At 51.6% G+C, this 22,550-nt stretch overlaps 1 protein-coding gene across 1 annotated transcript in view; it reads left to right on the plus strand.

Annotated features, from left to right (window-relative positions):
* Positions 1–22,550, plus strand: part of LOC140458810 (cell adhesion molecule CEACAM5-like) — a 42,737-nt gene that overhangs the window by 13,988 nt on the left and 6,199 nt on the right. The window contains exons 5-14 of the mRNA XM_072553460.1: positions 1,342–1,425; positions 6,785–6,840; positions 12,622–12,906; positions 13,883–14,158; positions 14,778–15,047; positions 16,304–16,570; positions 16,882–17,151; positions 19,099–19,365; positions 19,677–19,946; positions 21,144–21,419. Of these exons, the coding sequence (XP_072409561.1) occupies positions 1,342–1,425; positions 6,785–6,840; positions 12,622–12,906; positions 13,883–14,158; positions 14,778–15,047; positions 16,304–16,570; positions 16,882–17,151; positions 19,099–19,365; positions 19,677–19,946; positions 21,144–21,419 (2,321 nt within the window). The remainder of the gene's footprint in view (positions 1–1,341; positions 1,426–6,784; positions 6,841–12,621; positions 12,907–13,882; positions 14,159–14,777; positions 15,048–16,303; positions 16,571–16,881; positions 17,152–19,098; positions 19,366–19,676; positions 19,947–21,143; positions 21,420–22,550) is intronic.

The following is a 22,550-nucleotide window of genomic DNA, read 5'->3' on the forward strand; positions in this document are numbered from 1 at the left end:
GGTTACAGAGGGAGGGAGTGGAGAGTGGTGACAGATAGATGGGAAAGCAGTGGTGATTATCATAAAGCTGAAGTTTTGTTGACCAATGGAATTCAGTGAATAAGGATTCAGTCATGAGGATGAACTGGAATAAATACTGGGGAATAATGTTTATTCTGACACTGCAAGTTCAGTTACAATTTACTGAAACTTATGTTTTTTTACTGGTTTAGTTAGAATTTCCTACAAAGACAGTACAGCAGCTCCTAGAATAGACAGACTGGTCAGCATCGCACTTCCTGTTCATTCTCACTGTGCTAGAAACCTCAATAAGGGTGTGAGATAACCGACAGAGAGAAGGGAGAGTGCAGGGCTGACATGTTCCCAAAAAGGTGAAGGACAGGACCGATAGGCTGAGAGAACCCTGAATGTCAGTGGATGCACAGGATTGGATATGGGGGAAAAAACCCTTGTGATAGACACCGAGGGGTCAAAACACTAGATACCTCAGCGGAGAAAATACAGGGGGTTACTGAAAATGGGAATTAGGAGAACAACCAGGGGACAGGTCAAAGTAATGGTGAGTACTATGAAGGAAAACCCAAAGGTGTTTTATAAGTATATTCGGGGTCAGAGAAGAGGCAGAGAAGGAGCAGGCCCCATTAGGGACCAAACGCACAAACTGTGTGTGTGGAGCTAGAAGACACAGCTGAGGTTCGAAATGAGTACTTTGTATTCCCTGGAGAGAAGGACAAGGGAAGTCTCGGAATCAGGAAGGGAGACTCTCATATATTTTAATGAATTAACATTGAGATGGAGGAGGTATCGACGGTTTAATTGACTCGAAAATTGATCAGTTCCTTTGGCCCAGATCACACGTACCTCAGACTGCTGTGGGAGGCAAAGGGAGGAGATTGCAGGCACCCCGACATTAATTTACAAATCCTCTCGTTTTGAGGTTTTGATTTATTATTGTCTCATGCAAATCTGTACAGTGAAAGGTTTTCCACGCAGTACGTAAACATCACACTGTACAAAGACCATCGTGTGATTGTACAGAGTGGGGAATACAGCTGCTCAGAATTTGTACAAACAGCAAGATGAACATTAGGTTTGAAATTTGAGAGGTCCATTCAGAAGTCTAACATCAGGGAAGAAGCTGAACTTGAACCTGTCGGTATCTGTGTGGAAGGTTTTGTATCTCCTGCCTGATGGAAGGGTTGGAAGAGATTAGAACCAGGGTGGGGAGGGCTCTCTGATGATGTTGGCTGTCTCTCTGAGGCAAGGAGAGGTGTACATGGAGACAATGGACAGATGATCAGCTTGTGTGATGGTCCAGGCTGTGTTCACAACCCTCTGTAGTTATTTACAGGCCTGGGCAGAGCGGTTGCTGTTCCAAGACGTGATGTATCCAGATAGAATGCTCTCCTTGGTGCATCTGGAAAGGTAGGTGAGGGGCCTAATGCTGAATTTCCTTCACCTCCTGTCAAAGAAAACCTCCTCCTGCCCCTACATCGCCTCCTTATCCCTGTAATCTCCTCCAGCCCCTACACCCCCTCGCTATCTCCATAACCTTCTCCAGCCCCGACACCCCTACCCTACCTCTGTAACCCCTTCCAGCCCCTACACCCACTCCTTATCTCTGTAACCCCTTCCAGCCCCTACACCCCCTCCCTATCTCTGTAACGTCCTCCTGCCCCTACATCCCCTCCTTATCCCTGTAACCTTCGCCAGCCACTACACCCTCTGCCCTATCTCTGTAACCTCCTCCATCTCCTACACCCCTGCTTATCTCTGTAACCTTTTCCAGCCCCTACTCCCCCTCCCTATCTCTGTAACCCCTTCCAGCCAATACACCCCCTCCCTACCTCTGTAACCCCCTCCAGCCCCTACTCCCTCTCCCTTTCTCGTAAACCCCCTCCAGCCCCTACTGCCCCTCCCTATCTCTGTAACCCCTTCCAGCCAATACACCCCCTCCCTATCTCTGTAACCCCCTCCAGCCCCTACTCCCTCTCCCTTTCTCGTAAATCCCCTCCAGCCCCTACTCCCCCTCCCTATCTCTGTAACCCCTTCCAGCCGCTACACCCCCTCCCTATTTCCATAACCTTCTCCAGCCCCTACACCCCTACCCTATCTCTGTAACCCCCTCCAGCCCCTACACCCCCTCCCTATTTCCATAACCTTCTCCAGCCCCTACACCCCCTCCCTTTCTCTGTAACCCCCTCCAGCCACTACACCTCCTCTCTATCTCTGTAACCTCCTCCAGCCCCTACACCCCCTCCCTTTCTCTGTAACCCCCTCCAGCCACTACACCTCCTCCCTATCTCTGTAACCTCAGCCGCCCCTACATACCCTCCCTATCTCTGTAACCTCCTCCAGCCCCTACACCCCCTCCCTATCTCTGTAACCCCTCCAGCCCCTACACCCCCTCCCTGTCTCCGTATCCCTCTCCAGCCCCTACACCCCCTCCCTATCTCTGTAATCCCCTCCAGACCCTACATCCCCTCCCTATCTCCGTAATCTCCTCCAGCCCCTACACCCCCTCGCTATCTCCATAACCTTCTCCAGCCCCGACACCCCTACCCTACCTCTGTAACCCCTTCCAGCCCCTACACCCACTCCTTATCTCTGTAACCCCTTCCAGCCCCTACACCCCCTCCCTATCTCTGTAACGTCCTCCTGCCCCTACATCCCCTCCTTATCCCTGTAACCTTCGCCAGCCCCTACACCCTCTGCCCTATCTCTGTAACCTCCTCCATCTCCTACACCCCTGCTTATCTCTGTAACCTTTTCCAGCCCCTACTCCCCCTCCCTATCTCTGTAACCCCTTCCAGCCAATACACCCCCTCCCTACCTCTGTAACCCCCTCCAGCCCCTACTCCCTCTCCCTTTCTCGTAAACCCCCTCCAGCCCCTACTGCCCCTCCCTATCTCTGTAACCCCTTCCAGCCAATACACCCCCTCCCTATCTCTGTAACCCCCTCCAGCCCCTACTCCCTCTCCCTTTCTCGTAAATCCCCTCCAGCCCCTACTCCCCCTCCCTATCTCTGTAACCCCTTCCAGCCGCTACACCCCCTCCCTATTTCCATAACCTTCTCCAGCCCCTACACCCCTACCCTATCTCTGTAACCCCCTCCAGCCCCTACACCCCCTCCCTATTTCCATAACCTTCTCCAGCCCCTACACCCCCTCTCTTTCTCTGTAACCCCCTCCAGCCACTACACCTCCTCTCTATCTCTGTAACCTCCTCCAGCCCCTACACCCCCTCCCTTTCTCTGTAACCCCCTCCAGCCACTACACCTCCTCCCTATCTCTGTAACCTCAGCCGCCCCTACATACCCTCCCTATCTCTGTAACCTCCTCCAGCCCCTACACCCCCTCCCTATCTCTGTAACCCCCTCCAGACCCTACACCCCCTCCCTATCTCTGTAACCCCCTCCAGCCCCTACACCCCCTCCCTATCTCCGTAAGCCCCTCCAGCCCCTACACCCCCTCTCTATCTCTGTAACCCCCTACACCCCCTCCCTATCTCTGTAATCCCCTCCAGCCCCTACACCCTCTCCCTATCTCTGTAACCCCCTCCAGCCCCAACAGTACCCTTCCACTGACACTCTCATTCATTTGGCCAAACTGGTCCTCACCCTTAACAATTTCACCTTTGAATCCTCCCACTTCCTCCAGACCAAAGGCGTAGCCATGGGCACACATATGGGCCCCAGCTATGCCTGTCTCTTTGTTGGCTACGTAGAGCAGTTGATCTTCCGTAATTACACCAGCACCACTCCCCACCTCTTCCTCCGCACATTGATGACTGCATTGGCGCCACCTCGTGCTCCCGCGAGGAGGTTGAGCAATTCATCAACTTCACCAACACATTCCACCCAGACCTTAAATTTACCTGGACCATCTCTGACACCTCCCTCCCCTTCCTGGACCTCCCCATCTCCATTAGTGACGACCGACTTGACACTGACATTTTTTACAAACCCACCGATTCCCATAGCTACCTGGATTACACCTCGTTCCACCCTATCTCTTGCAAAAATGCCATCCCATGTTCCCAATTTCTCCTCCTCCGCCGTATCTGCTCCCAGGACCAGTTCCACCATAGAACACACCAGATGGCCTCCTTCTTTAGAGACCGCAATTTCCATTCCCCCGTGGTTAAAGATGCCCTCCAACGCATCTCGTCCACATCCCGCACCTCTGCCCTCAAACCCCCTCCCTCCAACCATAACAAGGACAGAACGCCCCTGGTGCTCACCTTCCACCCTACAAACCTTTGCATTAACCAAATCATCCGCCGACATTTCCGCCACCTCCAAAAAGACCCCACCACCAGGGATATATTTCCCTCCCCACCCCTTTCCGCCTTCCGCAAAGACCATTCCCTCTGAGACTACCTGGTCAGGTCCACACCCCTCTACGACCCACCCTCCCAATCTGGCACTTGCCCCTGCCACCGCAGGAACTGTAAAACCTGTGCCCACACCTCCTCCCTCACCTCTATCCAAGGCCCTAAAGGAGCCTTCCACATCCATCAAAGTTTTACCTGCACATCCACCAATATCATTTATTGTATCCGTTGCTCCCGATGTGGTCTCATCTACATTGGGGAGACTGGGCGCCTCCTAGCAGAGCGCTTTCGGGAACATCTCCGCGACACCCGCACCAATCAACCAAACCGCCCCGTGGCCCAACATTTCAACTCCCCCTCCCACTCTGCCGAGGACATGGAGGTCCTGGGCCTCCTTCACCGCCGCTCCCTCACCACCAGACGCCTGGAGGAAGAACGCCTCATCTTCCGCCTTGGAACACTTCAACCCCAGGGCATCAATGTGGTCTTCAACAGCTTCCTCATTTCCCCTTCCCCCACCTCATCCTAGTTTCAAACTTCCAGCTCAGCACTGTCCCCATGACTTGTCCGGACTTGTCCGACCTGCCTATCTCCTTTTCCACCTATCCACTCCACCCTCTCGTCCTTGATCTATCACCTTCATCTCCTCCCCCACTCACCCATTGTACTCTATGCTACTCTCTCCCCACCCCCACCCTCCTCTAGCTTATCTCTCCACGCTTCAGGCTCACTGCCTTTATTCCTGATGAAGGGCTTTTGCCCGAAACGTCGATTTCGCTGCTCGTTGGCTGCTGCCTGAACTGCTGTGCTCTTCCAGCACCACTAATCCAGTATTTGCTTTCCAGCATCTGCAGTCATTGTTTTTACCTCTCTGTTTATTGTGGCACAGAGTCTCCCACAGGACAGCTCACACCTTCAATGCATTATCTGGGCTGACATGACACCAGTTGTTAAAGTTCATTGAGAACATAACTTTTACATTTTTTGCGATTTACATATGAAAGAACTGAAACCAACATGTTCATTCTAAAAGATGAGAGACTTAACAAACATTCCAGGTCTTTTTCAAGATATAATTTTAGTTACATCATACTACACTTTTGCTGTAAATTCTGTATCTTGTGATCTTATGCTCCACAACCATCTGATGGAGGAGCAGCGCTCTGAAAGCTAGTGCTTTGTTGTGTGATTTTTAACTTTGTACACCCCAGTCCAACACTGGTATCTCCAAATCATAATCTAATGATGGCCATATGAACACTGTTGGACAAACCAATTGAGGTCACTGATATACTTCAGGGAAGGAAATCTGCCATTCTTCTCCAGTCTCACCCTACATGTAACTCCAGACCCTCAGCACCCAAAGATCCCTCTGTGTATCAGCGCTCCTTAGGGTCCTGCCATTTATTTGATATTTTCCTAAACATTTGTCCTGGCAAAATGCATCACCTCACACTTATCCAGATTAAACTCCATCTGCCATTTCTCTGTCCAACTTTCCAGATGATCTATACCCTGCTGAATCCATTCACAACCTTGCTCACTATCCACAACTCCACCAAAGTTCATGATGTTTGCAAACTTATTAAACAGACTGCTGACATTATCATCCAAATTATTTATCTGTTTCATCAACTACAGGGAGCCCAGCTCTGGGCCCTGTTTAACACCACTGGTCACAGACCCCCATTTCCCCCACATCCCTCCACAGTGACTCTCTGTAATCTATGACCAAGCCAAATTTGTATCTAACTGACCAACTCACCCTGGATCCTGTGTGCCTTAATCTTCGGAACAAGTTTACCATGAGGGACCTTGTCAAATGCTTTAGTAAAGTCTGAGTAGACAACATCCACTGCCCTTCCCTCATCAGTCATCCTCATCACTTCCTCAAAACACTCAATCAAGTTTGTGAGACAGACTTCCCCTGCATAAAGCCATGGGGATATCCTTCATCAGAACATTCTTTTCCAAATATGAGTAAATGCTGTCTCTCAGAATCTTCTCCAATAAATACTGATGAGAACTTAAAATAATTTTTAACACTTACGTAAAAACACTCATTGTTTTCACCTTGCTCGCTTTCTGTGACAGTGCGGCACATCCTTCGCACTGACCCTCCGACAGTGCAACATTCCTTCAGTACTAACCCACCAACAGTGCAGCACTCTCTCAGCACTGACCACTCTGACATAATGGTACTCACTCAGCACTGACCCTCTGACAGTGCAGCACTCCCTCAGCACTAACCCTCCGACAGTGCGGCACTCCCTCAGCACTGACCCTCCGACAGTGCGGCAATCCCTCAGCACTGACCCTCTGACAGTGTGGCATTCCCTCAGTGATGACCCTCTCAAATGTCTTCCTAAATGGGTTGGTTCAGAAGGGAGTATGAATTTCAACAATGATGATGTAAATCTTTTCATGAATTGTCTCCATTTCTCTTCAGGTCTTTGCTAATGAAGTGGTTCCTCCTCTTGTCAGTGTTCCTGCCTTCAGCCTGTGGTATGTGTCTTTCTCAATGTGCATCTACAGATACAGAGGAACCTTGTGAGAGAGGAGGGGAGACAGAGAGGGAGAGAGAGAAAGAGAGTGGGGTTGGGGGAAGAGAGGGACGTGGGGAGAGAGAGACACACACACACAGAGACAGCTAAAGGCAGAAAGGATGAGGAAATATCAGTCGCAAAGACAGATCCTAATTAGAAAATGGAATGTGGAGAGACTGGGATATTATGAAGGGCAGCATGTTAATGAGTTAGACTGGGTGGGATATTGCAGGGAGTGTGGGGAGAGTGGGATTAGAATAGGTGGGATCTTAAAGGGAGTGGAGAGTGAGGGGAAGAGTGGGATTAGACTGGTTGGGATATTAAAGGGAGTGGGGAGTGAGGGAGAGAGTGGGATTAGACTGGGTGGGATATTAAGGAGTGTGGAGAGTTCGGGGGAGAGTGGAATTAGACTGGGTGCAATATTAAAGGGGGTGGAGAGTGAGGGGGAGAGTGGGATTAGACTGGGTGGGATATTAAAGGGTGTGGGAAGTGATGGGGGAGAGTGGGAATAGACTGGTTCGGATATTGAAGGGTGTGGGGAGTGATGGGGAGAGAAGGATTAGACCGGGTGGGATATTAAAGGGAGCAAGGAGTGTGGAGAGATAGGAGGAGAGTGGAGTTAGACTGGGTGGAATATGAAAGAGGGTGGAGAGTGTGGGGGAGAGTGGGATTAGACTGGGTGGGATATTAAAGGGAGTGGGGTGTATGAGGGGAGAGTGGGATTAGACTGGGTGGGATAAAAAGGGGAGCGGGGATTGAGGGGGAGAGTGGGATTAGACTGGGTGGGATATTAAAGGGAGTGGGGAGTGAGGGGGGAGAGTGAGATTCGACTGGTTGGGATATTAAAGGGTGTGGGGAGTGAGGGAAAGAGTGGGATTAGACTGGGTGGGATATTAAGGGTGTGGGGAGTGAGGGAGAGAGTGGGATTAGACTGGGTGGGATATTAAGGGGAGCGGGGAGTGAGGGGGAGAGTGTGATTAGACTGGGTGGGATATTAAAGGGTGTGGGGAGTGAGGGGAGAGTGTGATTAGACTGGGTGAGATATTAAAGGGTGTGGGGAGTGAGGGGAGAGTGGGATTAGACTGGGTGGGATATTAAAGGGAGCGGGGAGTGAGGGGGAGAGTGGGATTAGACTGGGTGGGATATTAAAGGGAGCGGGGAGTGAGGGGGAGAGTGTGATTAGACTGGGTGGGATATTAAAGGGTGTGGGGAGTGAGGGGAGAGTGTGATTAGACTGGGTGAGATATTAAAGGGTGTGGGGAGTGAGGGGAGAGTGGGATTAGACTGGGTGGGATATTAAAGGGAGCGGGGAGTGAGGGGGAGAGTGGGATTAGACCGGGGGGTATTAAAGGATGTGAGGAGTGAGGGGAGAGTGTGATTAGACTGGGTGGGATATTAAAGGATGTGAGGAGTGAGGGGAGAGTGGGATTAGACTGGGTGGAATATTAAGAGGAATGAGGAGTATTATGACATGGGTAACCCCCTCCTGCTTAATGTAAACCTGCAACACAAAAAAGATTTATCCCCTGCAGTAATCTGTGAAAATTCGAGAGGTCAAGAACTATTTGAAAGAAAAATTAACAACTTTATTTCTTAAGGTATACGAGAGAATAACTAACCAGCAACTGTTTTCATCTCCTTCCTATAACCTATCTTTTACTTTCCCTTCTGCAATACTAGTCTAATTAAACCCCAATTAAAATTTACAAAACAAAACTTCTTATCTCAAAAGACAGCTTTGTGTTCTTCTCTGTATTCCTGTCTTCATTCCATCTTCTAGCTAATTCTACTTCACAGGTCATTCATCGATAAAGGTACCTGTAAGAGAGCGATTTTTCAGGCAGTCTCTACATGCTACTGGCTTGGCAGCTCTCCTCCCAACTGTTCGATTTTCCTCAGTCTTTTACGCCCCCCCCCCCCAAACCATCGGATTATGTCATTGACCTTTAAAATTGTCAAAAAACTAAATTCAAACTTGATTGGAATTTGGTATTTTTCAGGGTATAATTTAAACTGATTGGCCTCACTCGAATTTGTTTTGTCAATTCTCAGCAACCCAGCAAACCTAGCTTTCGACCAAGTGTTATATTGTTAGGTCATTGAGAACATTTGGTGCTGTCAGGTTGTTCTGTGAGCTTTTAACTCTCTTACAAGTGCAGTCCATCCACATCTTCATAACAGGAGGCAAGGGGGAGCATAGGATTAGTCTGCATGGGATTTCAAATAATTCCTACCTATCTCTGTAGCCTCCTCCAGCCCATACACCCCTCACTATCTCTGTAACCGACTTTGACCCCTACAGCCCCTCCCTATCTCTGTTACCTCCTCCAGCCCCTGCACACCTCTCTCTCTGCCACCTCTTCCAGTCTCTACACCCCCTCTCTATCTCTGTAATCCCCTCCAGCCCCTATGCCCCCTCCCTATCTCTGTAACCCCCCTCCAACCCCTACACCCCCTCCCTATCTCTGTAACCCCTACATCCTCTCCCTATCTCTGTAACCCCCTCCAGCCCCTACATCCCCTCCCTATCTCTGTAACCCCCTCCAGCCCCTACACCCCCTCCCTATCTCTGTAACCTCCTTCAGCCCCAACACCCCCTTGCTATCTCTGGAACCCCCTCCCGCCCCTACACCCCCTCCCTATCTCTATAACCCCCTCCAGCCCCTACGCCCCCTCCCTATCTATGTAACCCCCTCCAGCCCCTACACCCCATCCCTATCTCTGTAACCCCCCTCCAACCCCTACACCCCCTCCCTATCTCTGTAACCCCTACATCCTCTCCCTATCTCTGTCACCCCCTCCAGCCCCTACACCCCCTCCCTATCTCTGTAATCCCCTCCAGCCCCTACACCCGCTCCCTATCTCTGGAACCCCCTCCCACCCCTACACCCCCTCCCTATCTCTGTAACCCCCTCCAGTCCCTACAACTCATCCCTATCTCTGTAACCCCCTCCAGCCCCTACCTACGCTCCCTATCTCTGGAACCTTCTACAATCCCAGACTCTCAAGTATCCCCCAATTCCCAGCGTTCCACCATTGGGGCTGTGCCTCACATGGCTGGGAAATCAGAGCTTTGGAATTCCCTCCGGAAATCTTTCCACCTCTCTCTCTCTCTCTCACTCACTCTCTGTTTCTCTCTCTGTCTCTCTCTCTCTCTCTCATACTTTCTCATGTTTTCTGTCTCTCTCTCCATCTCTCCCTCACTTTCTCTCTCTCTTTCTCTCTCTCTCTCTCTCTCTCTCCCTCCCCCACTCTCTCTCTCCCTCCCACTGTCTCTCCTCCTTACAGCTAAACACTGACTGAATGTTTCGGATCCTCTCTCCCTGACCCCTCCCTAGGTGTCTGAGGTGTGACCTTCTCGAGAGTGACCCAGAGTGAATGGCTCACTCTGTTCACTTTCAGATAAACCTCGCAATGTCAGTATCTCACTGACCGAGGGACACAAAGACAGACTGCAGGAAGGGGACTCTGTTACCTTACAGTGTGATGTCCTCTACAGTCAACCAGCCGTCACTGGGTATTCCTGGTATCAGGACGGAGTTCAGCTCCCCAGCGCTTGGCGTCAAACCATGGAAATCAGAGACATCAGCTACTCACAGTTTGGGGAATATTTCTGTGAAGTGAGGAACAGGATTGGGAGCGGCAGGTCGGAGGGTATTGAATTGAGAGGGCAGTGTAAGTGCCATAGATCTCTGTGTGGAGGGTTATTGGGGGAACTGAGTCTCATTCAGGCACCCCTGACACGGCAGTGAGGAAATACTCCCGGCAGGATGGGGATAATCAGAGGGAGATGGAGGGAAGGCCGAAGGCAACACAATGAGAGGTGAGCACAAGTGGAGAACTGGGAGCACTGTATACAGCTCCCCAGACTGTATATCTCTCAGTTAGACCCACACACACAGCACTGTGCACAGCTCCCCAGACTGTATATCCCTCAGTTACACCCACACACACAGCACTGTGCATAGCTCTCCAGACTGTATATCCCTCAGTTAGACCACACTCAGAGCACTGTGCATAGCTCCCCAGACTGTATATGCCTCAGTTAGACCCACACTCACAGCACTGTGCACAGCTCCCCAGACTGTATATCCGTCAGTTACACCCACACACACAGCACTGTGCACAGCTCCCCAGACTGTATATCCCTCAGTTACACCCACACTCACAGCACTGTGCATAGCTCCCCAGACTGTATATCCCTCAGTTACACCAACACACACAGCACTGTGCATAGATCCCCAGACTGTATGTCCCTCAGTTACACCCACACTCACAGCACTGTGCACAGCTCCCCAGACTGTATATCTCTCAGTTAGACCACACTCACAGTACAGTGCACAGCTCCCCAGACTGTATATCCCTCAGTTACACCAACACACACAGCACTGTGCATAGATCCCCAGACTGTATGTCCCTCAGTTACACCCACACTCACAGCACTGTGCACAGCTCCCCAGACTGTATATCTCTCAGTTAGACCACACTCACAGTACTTTGCACAGCTCCCCAGACTGTATATCCCTCAGTTAGACCACACTCACAGCACTGTGCACAGCTCCCCAGACTGTATATCCCTCAGTTAGACCACACTCACAGTACTTTGCACAGCTCCCCAGACTGTATATCCCTCAGTTAGACCCACACTCACAGCACAGTGCACAGCTCCCCAGACTGTATATCTCTCAGTTAGACCACACTCACAGCACTGTGCACAGCTCCGCAGAACTGTATATCCCTCAGTCAGACCCACATTTGGAGCACTGTGCACAGTTCCAGTGTCTGTATCGTTTGGATAGACTACACTCAAAACTCGGTCTGTATTTCCTATCTCATTATTCCAAATATGATACCCAATCTGGAGGTTATAACCATTGGGAGATTGTGAACAGACTGAGGCAGGTGTCTCTCGAGAAGAGGGGTCTGAGGGAGTGACCTGATCGATGTGTTTACAATTCTTCAAAGGATTTCTCTCGGGGAGTCAGATGGAAGATATTTCCACTTCTGTGTGTGTTGGTGAGGGGAGGTGGTACAGTGGGAGGGAGTGACCGGAAGGAGAGGCCGTCGGTAAGACAAAGTCCTGAATAACTCCCATTGGGAATTCAGGAGAAACATCTTCACCCAAAGAGTTGGGGGAGAGGTGAATGTGGGACTCACTCCCACAGGGAGTTAGAGGCCAGGGAATGTGAGACTCACTCCCACAGGGAGTTGGAGGGCTGGGAATGTGAGACTCACTCCCACAGGGAGTTGGAGGGCTGGGAATGTGAGACTCACTCCCACAGGGAGTTGGAGGGCTGGGAATGTGAGACTCACTCCGACAGGGAGTTGGAGGGCTGGGAATGTGAGACTCACTCCGACAGGGAGTTGGAGGGCTGGGAATGTGAGACTCACTCCCACAGGGAGTTGGAGAGCTCGGAATGTGAGACTCACTCCCACAGGGAGTTGGAGGGCTGGGAATGTGAGACTCACTCCGACAGGGAGTTGGAGGGCAGGGCATGTGGGACTCACTCCGACAATTCCCTGTGGAAGTGAATCCTTTCCATGCATTGGTGCAGGGGAAGCTGGTTAAACACACGAGGGAGAGAGGGAGATGAAGATGAGGTGCTGAGGAAGCTGATCTGGAACAGAAACCCTAGCATGGAGCAGAGGGGCCGAATGGAAACTTCAGTGACAACACCATCAGTAAAACATTTCCCACCATGTCAACATTAACCAGATTGGTAACAAACCTCTGTTTCAGATAAACCGAGAGATTTTCAGATTGTACACAGTGTGAATGGTGTCGCTAGGAGAGATTTAACGTCTGTGAACGAGCGTGACACTGTGAATATTAGCTGTACCAGTCAGAACAGTGACCCTGCAGTCTCAGGGTACAGCTGGTACAGACTCACTCAGAACAAGCCGGTCAGCGGGCAGATACTGCTGTTTGAAAGCATCAGCAAGGACGACAGTGGGGATTATCAGTGTGAGGCTAGAAACAACGTTGGGACAGGGAGATCACACACCATCAACATCAAGGTGCAGTGTGAGTATCCCCAGAAACACAGCTCCTGAATTCATTCACCTGGTATTTCCAAACCTGGTCAAACAGCTTCTGTACGTTAACCATTCAAGGGCACATGCAGATAGAGTGCCGCACTGTCGGAGGGTCAGTGCTGAGGGAGTGCCGCACTGTCGGAGGGTCAGTGCTGAGGGAGTGGCGCACTGTTGGAGGGTCAGTGCTGAGGGAGTGCCGCACTGTCGGAGGACCTGTGCTGAGGGAGTGCTGCACTGTCAGAGGGTCAGTGCTGATGTAATGCCGCACTTATGGAGGGTCAGTGCTGAGGGAATGCCGCACTGTTGGAGGGTCAGTGCTGAGGGAGTGCTACACTGTTGGAGGGTCAGTGCTGAGGGAGTGCCGCACTGTTGGAGGGTCAGTGCTGAGGGAGTGCCGCACTGTCGGAGGGTCATGGCTGAGGGAGTGCCGCACTGTCGGAGGGTCAGTGCTGAGGGAGTGCCGCACTGTCGGAGGGTCAGAGCTGAGGGAATGCCGCACTGTCGGAGGGGCAGTGCTGATGTAATGCTGCACTGATGGAGGGTCAGTTCTGAGGGAATGCCGCACTGTTGGAGGGTCAGTGCTGAGGGAGTGCTGCACTGTTGGTGGGTCAGTGCTGAGGGACTGCTGCACTGTTGGAGGGTCAGTGCTGAGGGAGTGCTGCACTGTCGGAGAGTCAGTGCTGAGGGAGTGCCACACTGTCAGAGGGTCAATGCTGAGTGAGTGGGCACTGTCGGAGGGTCAGTGCTGAGGGAGTGGGCACTGTCGGAGGGTGGTTGCTGAGGGAGTGGGCACTGTCGGTGGGTCAGTGCTGAGGGAGTGGGCACTGTCGGAGGGTCAGTGCTGAGAGAGTGGGTACTGTCGGAGGGTCAGTGCTGAGGGAGTGCTGCTCTGTCGGAGGGTCAGTGCTGAGGGAGTGGGCACTGTATGAGGGTCAGTCCTAATGGTGTTGGGTGTTTATTTCCAGATGCTCCGACCAGTGTCCGAATCACATTCCCGCCTTCAGTTCGAGCTGGAGTGTGGACATCCCTCAGCTGTCAGTCTGATGGCCATCCAGCAGCAGTTTCCTATCACTGGCGGAAGGTGTGTCCACACGGTTCGATGTCTCTCTGTTCTGGGAATCAATGGACGTCTCAATGTTCATTCTACGCTTCTGTTGAAGATGTTGGCTGTGAGATCACCTGTACAGCGGGGAACACCGTGGGTGAAAAGGAATCTGATCCCATACGACTGGATATTCAGTGTGAGTGTCATCAGTCTGAGAGTCCCACTCACCAACAAACTCTCACATTATACTGAGCTAAAACTTCATGTCCCTCCCTATCCCTGTACCCTCCTCCAGCTCCTACACCTCCTCCCTATCTCTGTAACCTCCTCCAATCCCTACACCCCCTTCCTATCCCTGTACCCTCCTCCAGCTCCTACACCTCCTCCCTATCTCTGTAACCCCCTCCAAGCCATAAACCTCCTCTGTAACTTGTAGCTACATCTGTACAGCGTGGAATTCTGTCAGCTCCCGGGATTCTACACCCAAACACATTAATGTACAGTGTAAGTAAAGAGGGTGTGGGATATACAAGAAATAGCCCCCAGACCACACTCGGAGCACTGTGTTTAGATCCCGGGTCTCCACACGACAGTTGGATAGTCAGGCATTACAGAGGAGGGTGCACTTGGGAATGAGAAATTCTAGCATGGAGAAGAGGGGATGAATGGCCTCTTTCAGGATATGAGGAATTCTGGTGGTCTTTCTGTGAAATGATGTCAGTGCTCAGGGGCAGCATTTATTCGGGGATTTGGGAGAATGTTCCACAGTGTTATCCCTCTCCCTGACCTGAATCGAGCTGTAATTCCTCTTGTAGATGGTCCTCGAGATGTTACCATTGTTCGCAGTGAGCCACAGGGAGAGGTGAAGGAGGGAGACCGGGTTACCCTGACCTGCAACTCCAGGAGTAATCCAGGAGCTCGCTACACCTGGTATAAGGACAATGTGAACACAGCAGTTAACAGGGGGACAGGGAACATCCTGACCATACGCTCCATCACCCCAACGGAATCTGGAGATTATTACTGCAAAGCGGAAAACGTTATTGGAGAACAAACTTCAAAGAGCTTCAGGATCGAGGTGCTGTGTGAGTGACATTCCCAGGTTGACCTTTTCCCAATGTAAACTCCCCGGTCTCTGTCACTACTCACTGCATGAGAGCGACTTATCCAAAACTTCACTGTCCCCCGGTCTCTGAACCCACAACGAATCCCTTTCCTGAATCACCCTCCTCTCACTCCCTCTCCTGCATCGTTCCCCAGTTCAGCAACACCTCAATTGTAAAATTCCCATTCTTGGCTTTCAACACCCTCCATCAGTCCCTCTCTATCTCTGTCACCCCCGCCAGCTCCTACACGCCTCCCTCTCTCTGTTAAACCCTTCAGTCCCTAAACCCCCTCCCTATCTCTATAACCTACTCCAGCCCCTACACCCCCTCCCTATCTCTGTAACCTACTCCAGCCCCTACACCCCCTCCCTATCTCTATAACCTACTCCAGCCCCTACACCCCCTCCCTATCTCTGTAACCCCCTCCAACCCCTACACCCCCTCCCTATCTCTGTAACCCCCTCCAGCCCCTACACCCCCTTCCCTATCTCTGTAACCCCTCCAGCCCCTACACCCCCTCCCTATCTCTGTAACCCCCTCCAGCCCCTACACCCCCTCCCTATCTCTGTAACCCCCTCCAGCCCGTATACCCCCTCCCTATCTCTGTAACCTCCTCCAGACTCTACACCCCCTCCCTAACTCTTTAACCCCCTCCAGCCCGTATACCCCCTCCCTATCTCTGTAACCCCCTCCAGCCCCTACACCCCCTCCCTATCTCTGTAACCCCCTCCAGCCCCTACACCCCTCCCTATCTCTGTAACTCCCTCCAGCCCCTACACCCCCTCCCTATCTCTGTAACCTACTCCAGCCCCTACACCCCCCTCCCTATCTCTGTAACCTACTCCAGCCCCTCCACCCTTCCCTATCTCTGTAACCTACTCCAGCCCCTCCACCCTTCCCTATCTCTGTAACCCCCTCCAGCCCCTCCACCCTTCCCTATCTCTGTACCCTACTCCAGCCCCTACATCCCTCTACATGTCTGTAACCCCCTCGAGTCCTGGCCTCTTGAGTATCGCCTGATTCCTGCCCCCGTCGGCTCTGCCTTCAGCTGGCAATGACCCTGAGCTCTTTTTTGTCACTATTCCTGGTTTCATTTCCGATCAGGGATCTTTCTGGTGTTCCCCCACCCCACCCCTCGGAGACCCCCTGTCTCCTCTGGACCTGGATATGTGTGGGATTCTGAAATCTTGGAATCACGTCTCTCTCTCTCTCTCTCTCTCTCTCTCTCCCAACAGATGGACCGAGAAACGTGGAGATTATTTCTGAGGATACAGTGAAGGAGGGGACCGAGATCACGTTAACGTGTCGAGGTGAAGCCAACCCCCCGGTTCATACCTACAGCTGGAGGAAAATGTGCAACGGACAACGGAACAATCTGCGAGAAAATACCGACACGATTAGGATTCAACCCACCAGGGATGATGCATCTTGTAGCTACATCTGTAGAGCACGGAATTATGTCATCTCCCGGGATTCTACACCCAAACACATTAATGTACAGTGTAAGTAAAGAGGGTGTGGGATAACCAGAAAATAGCCCCCAGACCACACTCGGAGCACTGTGTTTGGATCCCGGGTCTCCACACTACAGTTGGATAGTCAGGCATTACAGAGGAGGGTGCACTTGGGAATGAGAAATTCTAGCATGGAGAAGAGGGGATGAATGGCCTCTTTCAGGATATGAGGAATTCTGGTGGTCTTTCTGTGAAATGATGTCAGTGCTCAGGGGCAGCATTTATTGGGGGATTTGGGTGAATGTTCCACAGTGTTATCCCTCTCCCTGACCTGAATCGAGCTGTAATTCCTCTTGTAGATGGTCCTGGAGATGTTACCATTGTTCGCAGTGAGCCACAGGGAGAGGTGAAGGAGGGAGACCGGGTTACCCTGACCTGTAACTCCGGGAGTAATCCAGGAGCTCGCTACACCTGGTATAAGGACAATGTGAACACATCAGTTAACAAGGGGACAGGGAACATCCTGACCATACGCTCCATCACCCCAACGGAATCTGGAGATTATTACTGCAAAGCGGAAAACGTTATTGGAAAACAAACTTCAAAGAGCTTCAGGATCGAGGTGTTCTGTGAGTGACATTCCCAGGTTGACCTTTTCCCAATGTAAACTCCCCGGTCTCTGTCACGACTCACTGCAAGAGAGCTATTTATCCAAAACTTCACTGTCCCCCGGTCTCTGAACTCACAGCGAGTCCCTTTCCCCAATCACCCTCCTCTCACTCCCTCTCCTGCATCGTTCCCTTGTCCAGCAACACCTCGATTGTAAAATTTCTATTCTTGGCTTTCAACACCCTCCATCACCCCCTCCCTATCTCTGTAACCCCCTCCAGCTTCTACACCCCTCCCTCTCTCTGTTAAACCCTCCAGTCCCAAAACCACCTCCTTACCTCTATAACGATCCCCAACCCCGAAACCCTCTCCCTGTCTCTGTAACCCCCTCCAGCCAATACACACCCTCCCTCTCTCTGTTACCCCCTCCAGCCCTTACACCCACTCCCTATCTCTGTAACCCCCTCCAGCCCCTACACCCCCTCTCTATCTCTGTAACCCCCTCCAGCCCCTACACCCCCTCCCGATCTCTGTAACCTCCTCCAGCCCCTACAACACCTCCCTATCTCTGTAACCCTCTCCAGCCCCTACACCCCCTCCCTATCTCTGTAACCCCCCACACCCCCCCTCCCTCTCTCTGTTAAACCGTCCAGTCCCTAAACCCCCTCCTTACCTCTATAACGATCCACAGCCCCTACACCCCCTCCCTATCTCTGTTACTCCCTCCAGCCCCTCCACCCCCTCCCTATCTCTGTAACCCCCCTCCAGCCCCTACACCCCCTCCCTATCTCTGTAACCCCCCTCCAGCCCCTACACCCCCTCCCTATCTCTGTAACCCCCTCTAGCCCCTACACCCCCTCCCTATCTCTGTAACCCCCTCTAGCCCCTACACCCCCTCCCTATCTCTGTAACCCCCTCCAGCCCCTACACCCCCTCCCTATCTCTGTAACCCCCTCTAGCCCCTACACCCCTTCCCTATCTCTGTAACCTACTCCAGCCCCTACACCCCCTCCCTATCTCTATAACCTACTCCAGCCCCTACACCCCCTCCCTATCTCTGTAACCCCCTCCAGCCCCTACACCCCCTCCCTATCTCTGTAACCCCCTCCAGCCCCTACACCCCCTTCCCTATCTCTGTAACCCCTCCAGCCCCTACACCCCCTCCCTATCTCTGTAACCCCCTCCAGCCCATACACCCCCCTCCCTATCTCTGTGAACCCCCTCCAGCCCCTACACCCCCTCCCTATCTCTGTAACCCCCTCCAGCCCCTACACCCTCTCCCTATCTCTGTAACCCCCTCCAGCCCCTACACCCCCTTCCTATCTCTGTTACCCCCTCCTTATCTCTCTAACCTCCTCCAGCCCCTCCACCCTTCCCTATCTCTGTAACCCCCTCCAGCCCCTACACCCCCTCCCTATCTCTGTACCCTACTCCAGCCCCTACACCCCCTCCCTATCTCTGTACCCTACTCCAGCCCCTATACCCCCTCCCTATCTCTGTAACCCCCTCCAGCCCCTACACCCCCTCCCTATCTCTGTAACCCCCTCCAGCCCCTACACCCCTCCCTATCTCTGTCACCTACTCCAGCCCCTACACCCCTCCCTATCTCTGTAACCTACTCCAGCCCCTCCACCCTTCCCTATCTCTGTTACCCCCTCCAGCCCCTCCACTCTTCCCTATCTCTGTACCCTACCCCAGCCCCTACATCCCTCTACATGTCTGTAACCCCCTCGAGTCCTGGCCTCTTGAGTATCGCCTGATTCCTGCCCCCGTCGGCTCTGCCTTCAGCTGGCAATGACCCTGAGCTCTTTTTTGTCACTTTTCCTGGTTTCATTTCCGATCAGGGATCTTTCTGGTGTTCCCCCACCCCACCCCTCGGAGACCCCCTGTCTCCTGTGGACCTGGATATGTGAGGGATTCTGAAATCTTGGAATCACGTCTCTCTCTCTCTCTCTCTCTCCCAACAGATGGACCGAGGAACGTGGAGATTATTTCTGAGGATACAGTGAAGGAGGGGACCGAGATCACGTTAACGTGTCGAGGTGAAGCCAACCCCCCGGTTCATACCTACAGCTGGAGGAAAATGTGCAACGGACAACGGAACAATCTGCGAGAAAATACCGACACGATTAGGATTCAACCCACCAGGGATGATGCATCTTGTAGCTACATCTGTAGAGCACGGAATTCTGTCATCTCCCGGGATTCTACACCCAAACACATTAATATACAGTGTAAGTAAAGAGGGTGTGGGATAACCAGAAAATAGCCCCCAGACCACACTCGGAGCACTGTGTTTGGATCCCGGGTCTCCACACTACAGTTGGATAGTCAGGCATTACAGAGGAGGGTGCACTTGGGAATGAGAAATTCTAGCATGGAGAAGAGGGGATGAATGGCCTCTTTCAGGATATGAGGAATTCTGGTGGTCTTTCTGTGAAATGATGTCAGTGCTCAGGGGCAGCATTTATTCGGAGATTTGGGAGAATGTTCTACAGCTTTATCCCTCTCCCTGACCTGAATCGAGCTGTAATTCCTCTTGTAGATGGTCCTGGAGATGTTACCATTGTTCGCAGTGAGCCACAGGGAGAGGTGAAGGAGGGAGACCGGGTTACCCTGACCTGTAACTCCAGGAGTAATCCAGGAGCTCGCTACACCTGGTATAAGGACAATGTGAACACAGCAGTTAACAAGGGGACAGGGAACATCCTGACCATACGCTCCATCACCCCAACGGAATCTGGAGATTATTACTGCAAAGCGGAAAACGTTATTGGAAAACAAGCTTCAAAGAGCTTCAGGATCGAGATGCTCTGTGAGTGACATTCCCAGGTTGACCTTTTCCCAATGTAAACTCCCCGGTCTCTGTCACTACTCACTGCATGAGAGCGACTTATCCAAAGTTTCACTGTCCCCCGGTCTCTGAACTCACAGCCACTGCACCCCTTCCCTATCTCTGTAACCCCCTCCAGCCCCTAACCCCCCTCATCTCTTTAACCACCTTCTGCCCCTACACCCCCCACTATCTCTGTAACCCTCTCCAGCCCCTGCACCCCCTCCCAGCTCTGTAACCCCCTCCAAACCCTACACCTCTCCCTATGTCTGTAAACCCCTCAGCCACTGCACCCCCTCCCTGTCTCTTTAACCCCCTCCAGCCCCTACACCCCCCTCCCTATCTCTGTAACCCCCTCCAGCTTCTACACCCTCTCCTATCTCTATAACCCCCTCCAGCCCCTACACCCCCTCCCTATCTCTATAACCCCCTCCAGCCTCTACAACCCCCTCCCTATCTCTATAACCCCCTCCAGCCCCTACACCCCCTCCCTTTCTCTGTAACCCCCTCCAGCCCCTACACCCCCTCCCTATCTCTGTCACCCCCTCCAGCTCCTACACCCCCTCCCTATCTCTATAACCCCCTCCAGCCCCTACACCCCCTTCCTGTCTCTGTAACTCCCTCTGGTCCCTACACCCGCTCCCTATCTCTGTAACCCCCTCCAGTCCCTACACTCCTCCCTATATCCATAACATTCTCCAGTACCTACCCCCTCCCTATTTCTGTACCTCCCTATGGTCCCAAAAGCTCTCCCTATCCCTGTATCATTCTCCAGCCTCGACACCCCTCTCTGTCTCTGTAACCTGCACTGGTCCTTACACCCCTCCCTACTCTGGACCTCCACCAGTCCCTACATCCCTCTCTGTATCTGTAATGCTCCCCATTCCCTATACCCCCTCTTATCCTTGTAACCCCTTCCAGTTTCAGCCTCTTGAGTATTTCCCGATTCACTCTCCCATTTGCAGCCCTGAACTTTGGCAATCTGTCCCTAATTTGTTTTACCTCTCACCCTTTCTCTTCCTTAAAAGCTGAGCCCTTTAATTGAAGAATTGTCAAGTTATCTGCCGTGTGGGATCTGTGACCGATTTTCCTGTTATGTCACCCCTTGCAATGTCTCCCTTTGTGAGGGATGCTCAAGTAATGCTATATCTCACTGAGAGTCTTGTTCCTTTCTGTCAGATTCCCCTCGGAACATGCAGGTGTCAGTCTCTCCATCGGACAGTGCGATACACGAAGGTGACAACATCACTCTGAGCTGCACCAGCGACAGCAACCCCCCAACCAGCTGGTACAAGTGGGAACTGAGACAGGGAGAGGAGGCTGAGTCTCTGGAATCATCTGAGAGAGACCTGACCTTGTACAGAGTCACTCACAAACAGGAGGGTGTGTACTCCTGTGAGGCGGGGAACACAGTCGGTGCCAACAGCTCGGACGGTCGCAGGATAACGTTTGGGAGTAAGTAAGCAGCCCTGATATTGATGTCTGACTCCCTGCCCTCACACTGAGTGTTCAGCACAGCCCTCAGTGTTCACATTGCTCTACTCCCAGGAAGCATGGGCCCTGTGGATATGACCCAATGTAGGCAGAATGATGGAAGTCTTAAGAAGTGCTTCATTTTATGGCCATTTGTCAGACGCCTCAAATGACAGTTGGGAGGTATTGACAGTTTACAGCTTGAGTCACTTCAGCTGAGGAAGGATTTCCTTATCTTAGAGTCAGCACATTGAGGGTTCACCAAATTGAATCCTGGAATGTGGGGCAGAGAAGAGATATAATCAATCAAGAGATACAAGTAACTAATGTTAGAACTCTCACTGATTTTTCATTATTTTTGTTTGTATTGTTTTACCAGTTTTGGTTGGAGTTGTGAATTGGGAAGTATGAGCTGAAAATGAACTGTGGAATTTGGGACAGCTTGTGGTAAAAGGAAGATAGCAGATCAACAAGCATCTGTTTGTTTGTGAGGGCAGGCCTGGAGGCTAATTGCAGGCAGATTCTTGGTTAAAGGAATTCCAACAGACAAAGTGAAGGGTATTGTGTTTAAACAGATAGCAGAAGGTGGCTATTAACAAGGTCTGTATCTGGGAATTGGTTCCAGCAAGTCTGGAAGAGGCCCTATGTTGAAGCAGACAGCAGTTGTTGAATGGTTATTGAGACCTCAGGAAGAGGCAATCAGACTATCAGGGCAGAACTAGAACTGAAGTAATTGTGTGTATTTGCTGTGTAGATGAGTTTGGCTTCTAACAAAGGCAGCATGAAGATTTGAAAGCTCTGTGCCAAATCTGTCACGTTGGCATTTAGAATTCCAAAGAGTAGGAAGTTGCATTAGAAGTATTTCTGCTTTTGCCTGGGTGAACTGAGAAGGTGACCCTAATCAGTGTTTTGAAAAAGCAGCCCCATTCCTACCTGTGAAACAATGCAACATGAAAATGGTTTCAGCAATCTGGCCAATTATGATATTTCTTTTATGTTAGTTTGTCTGTCTATCTGTCTTTTGTGTGAATGGGGTCTGAAACCAAATGTTTCGGGTTTGAAACATAAACATTTGTTAGATTACAGAGAGATCATTTTCTCTTTGCTGAAATT

Source organism: Chiloscyllium punctatum, chromosome 34 (genome assembly GCF_047496795.1).
Source record: "Chiloscyllium punctatum isolate Juve2018m chromosome 34, sChiPun1.3, whole genome shotgun sequence".
Taxonomy (NCBI): Eukaryota; Metazoa; Chordata; class Chondrichthyes; order Orectolobiformes; family Hemiscylliidae; genus Chiloscyllium; species Chiloscyllium punctatum.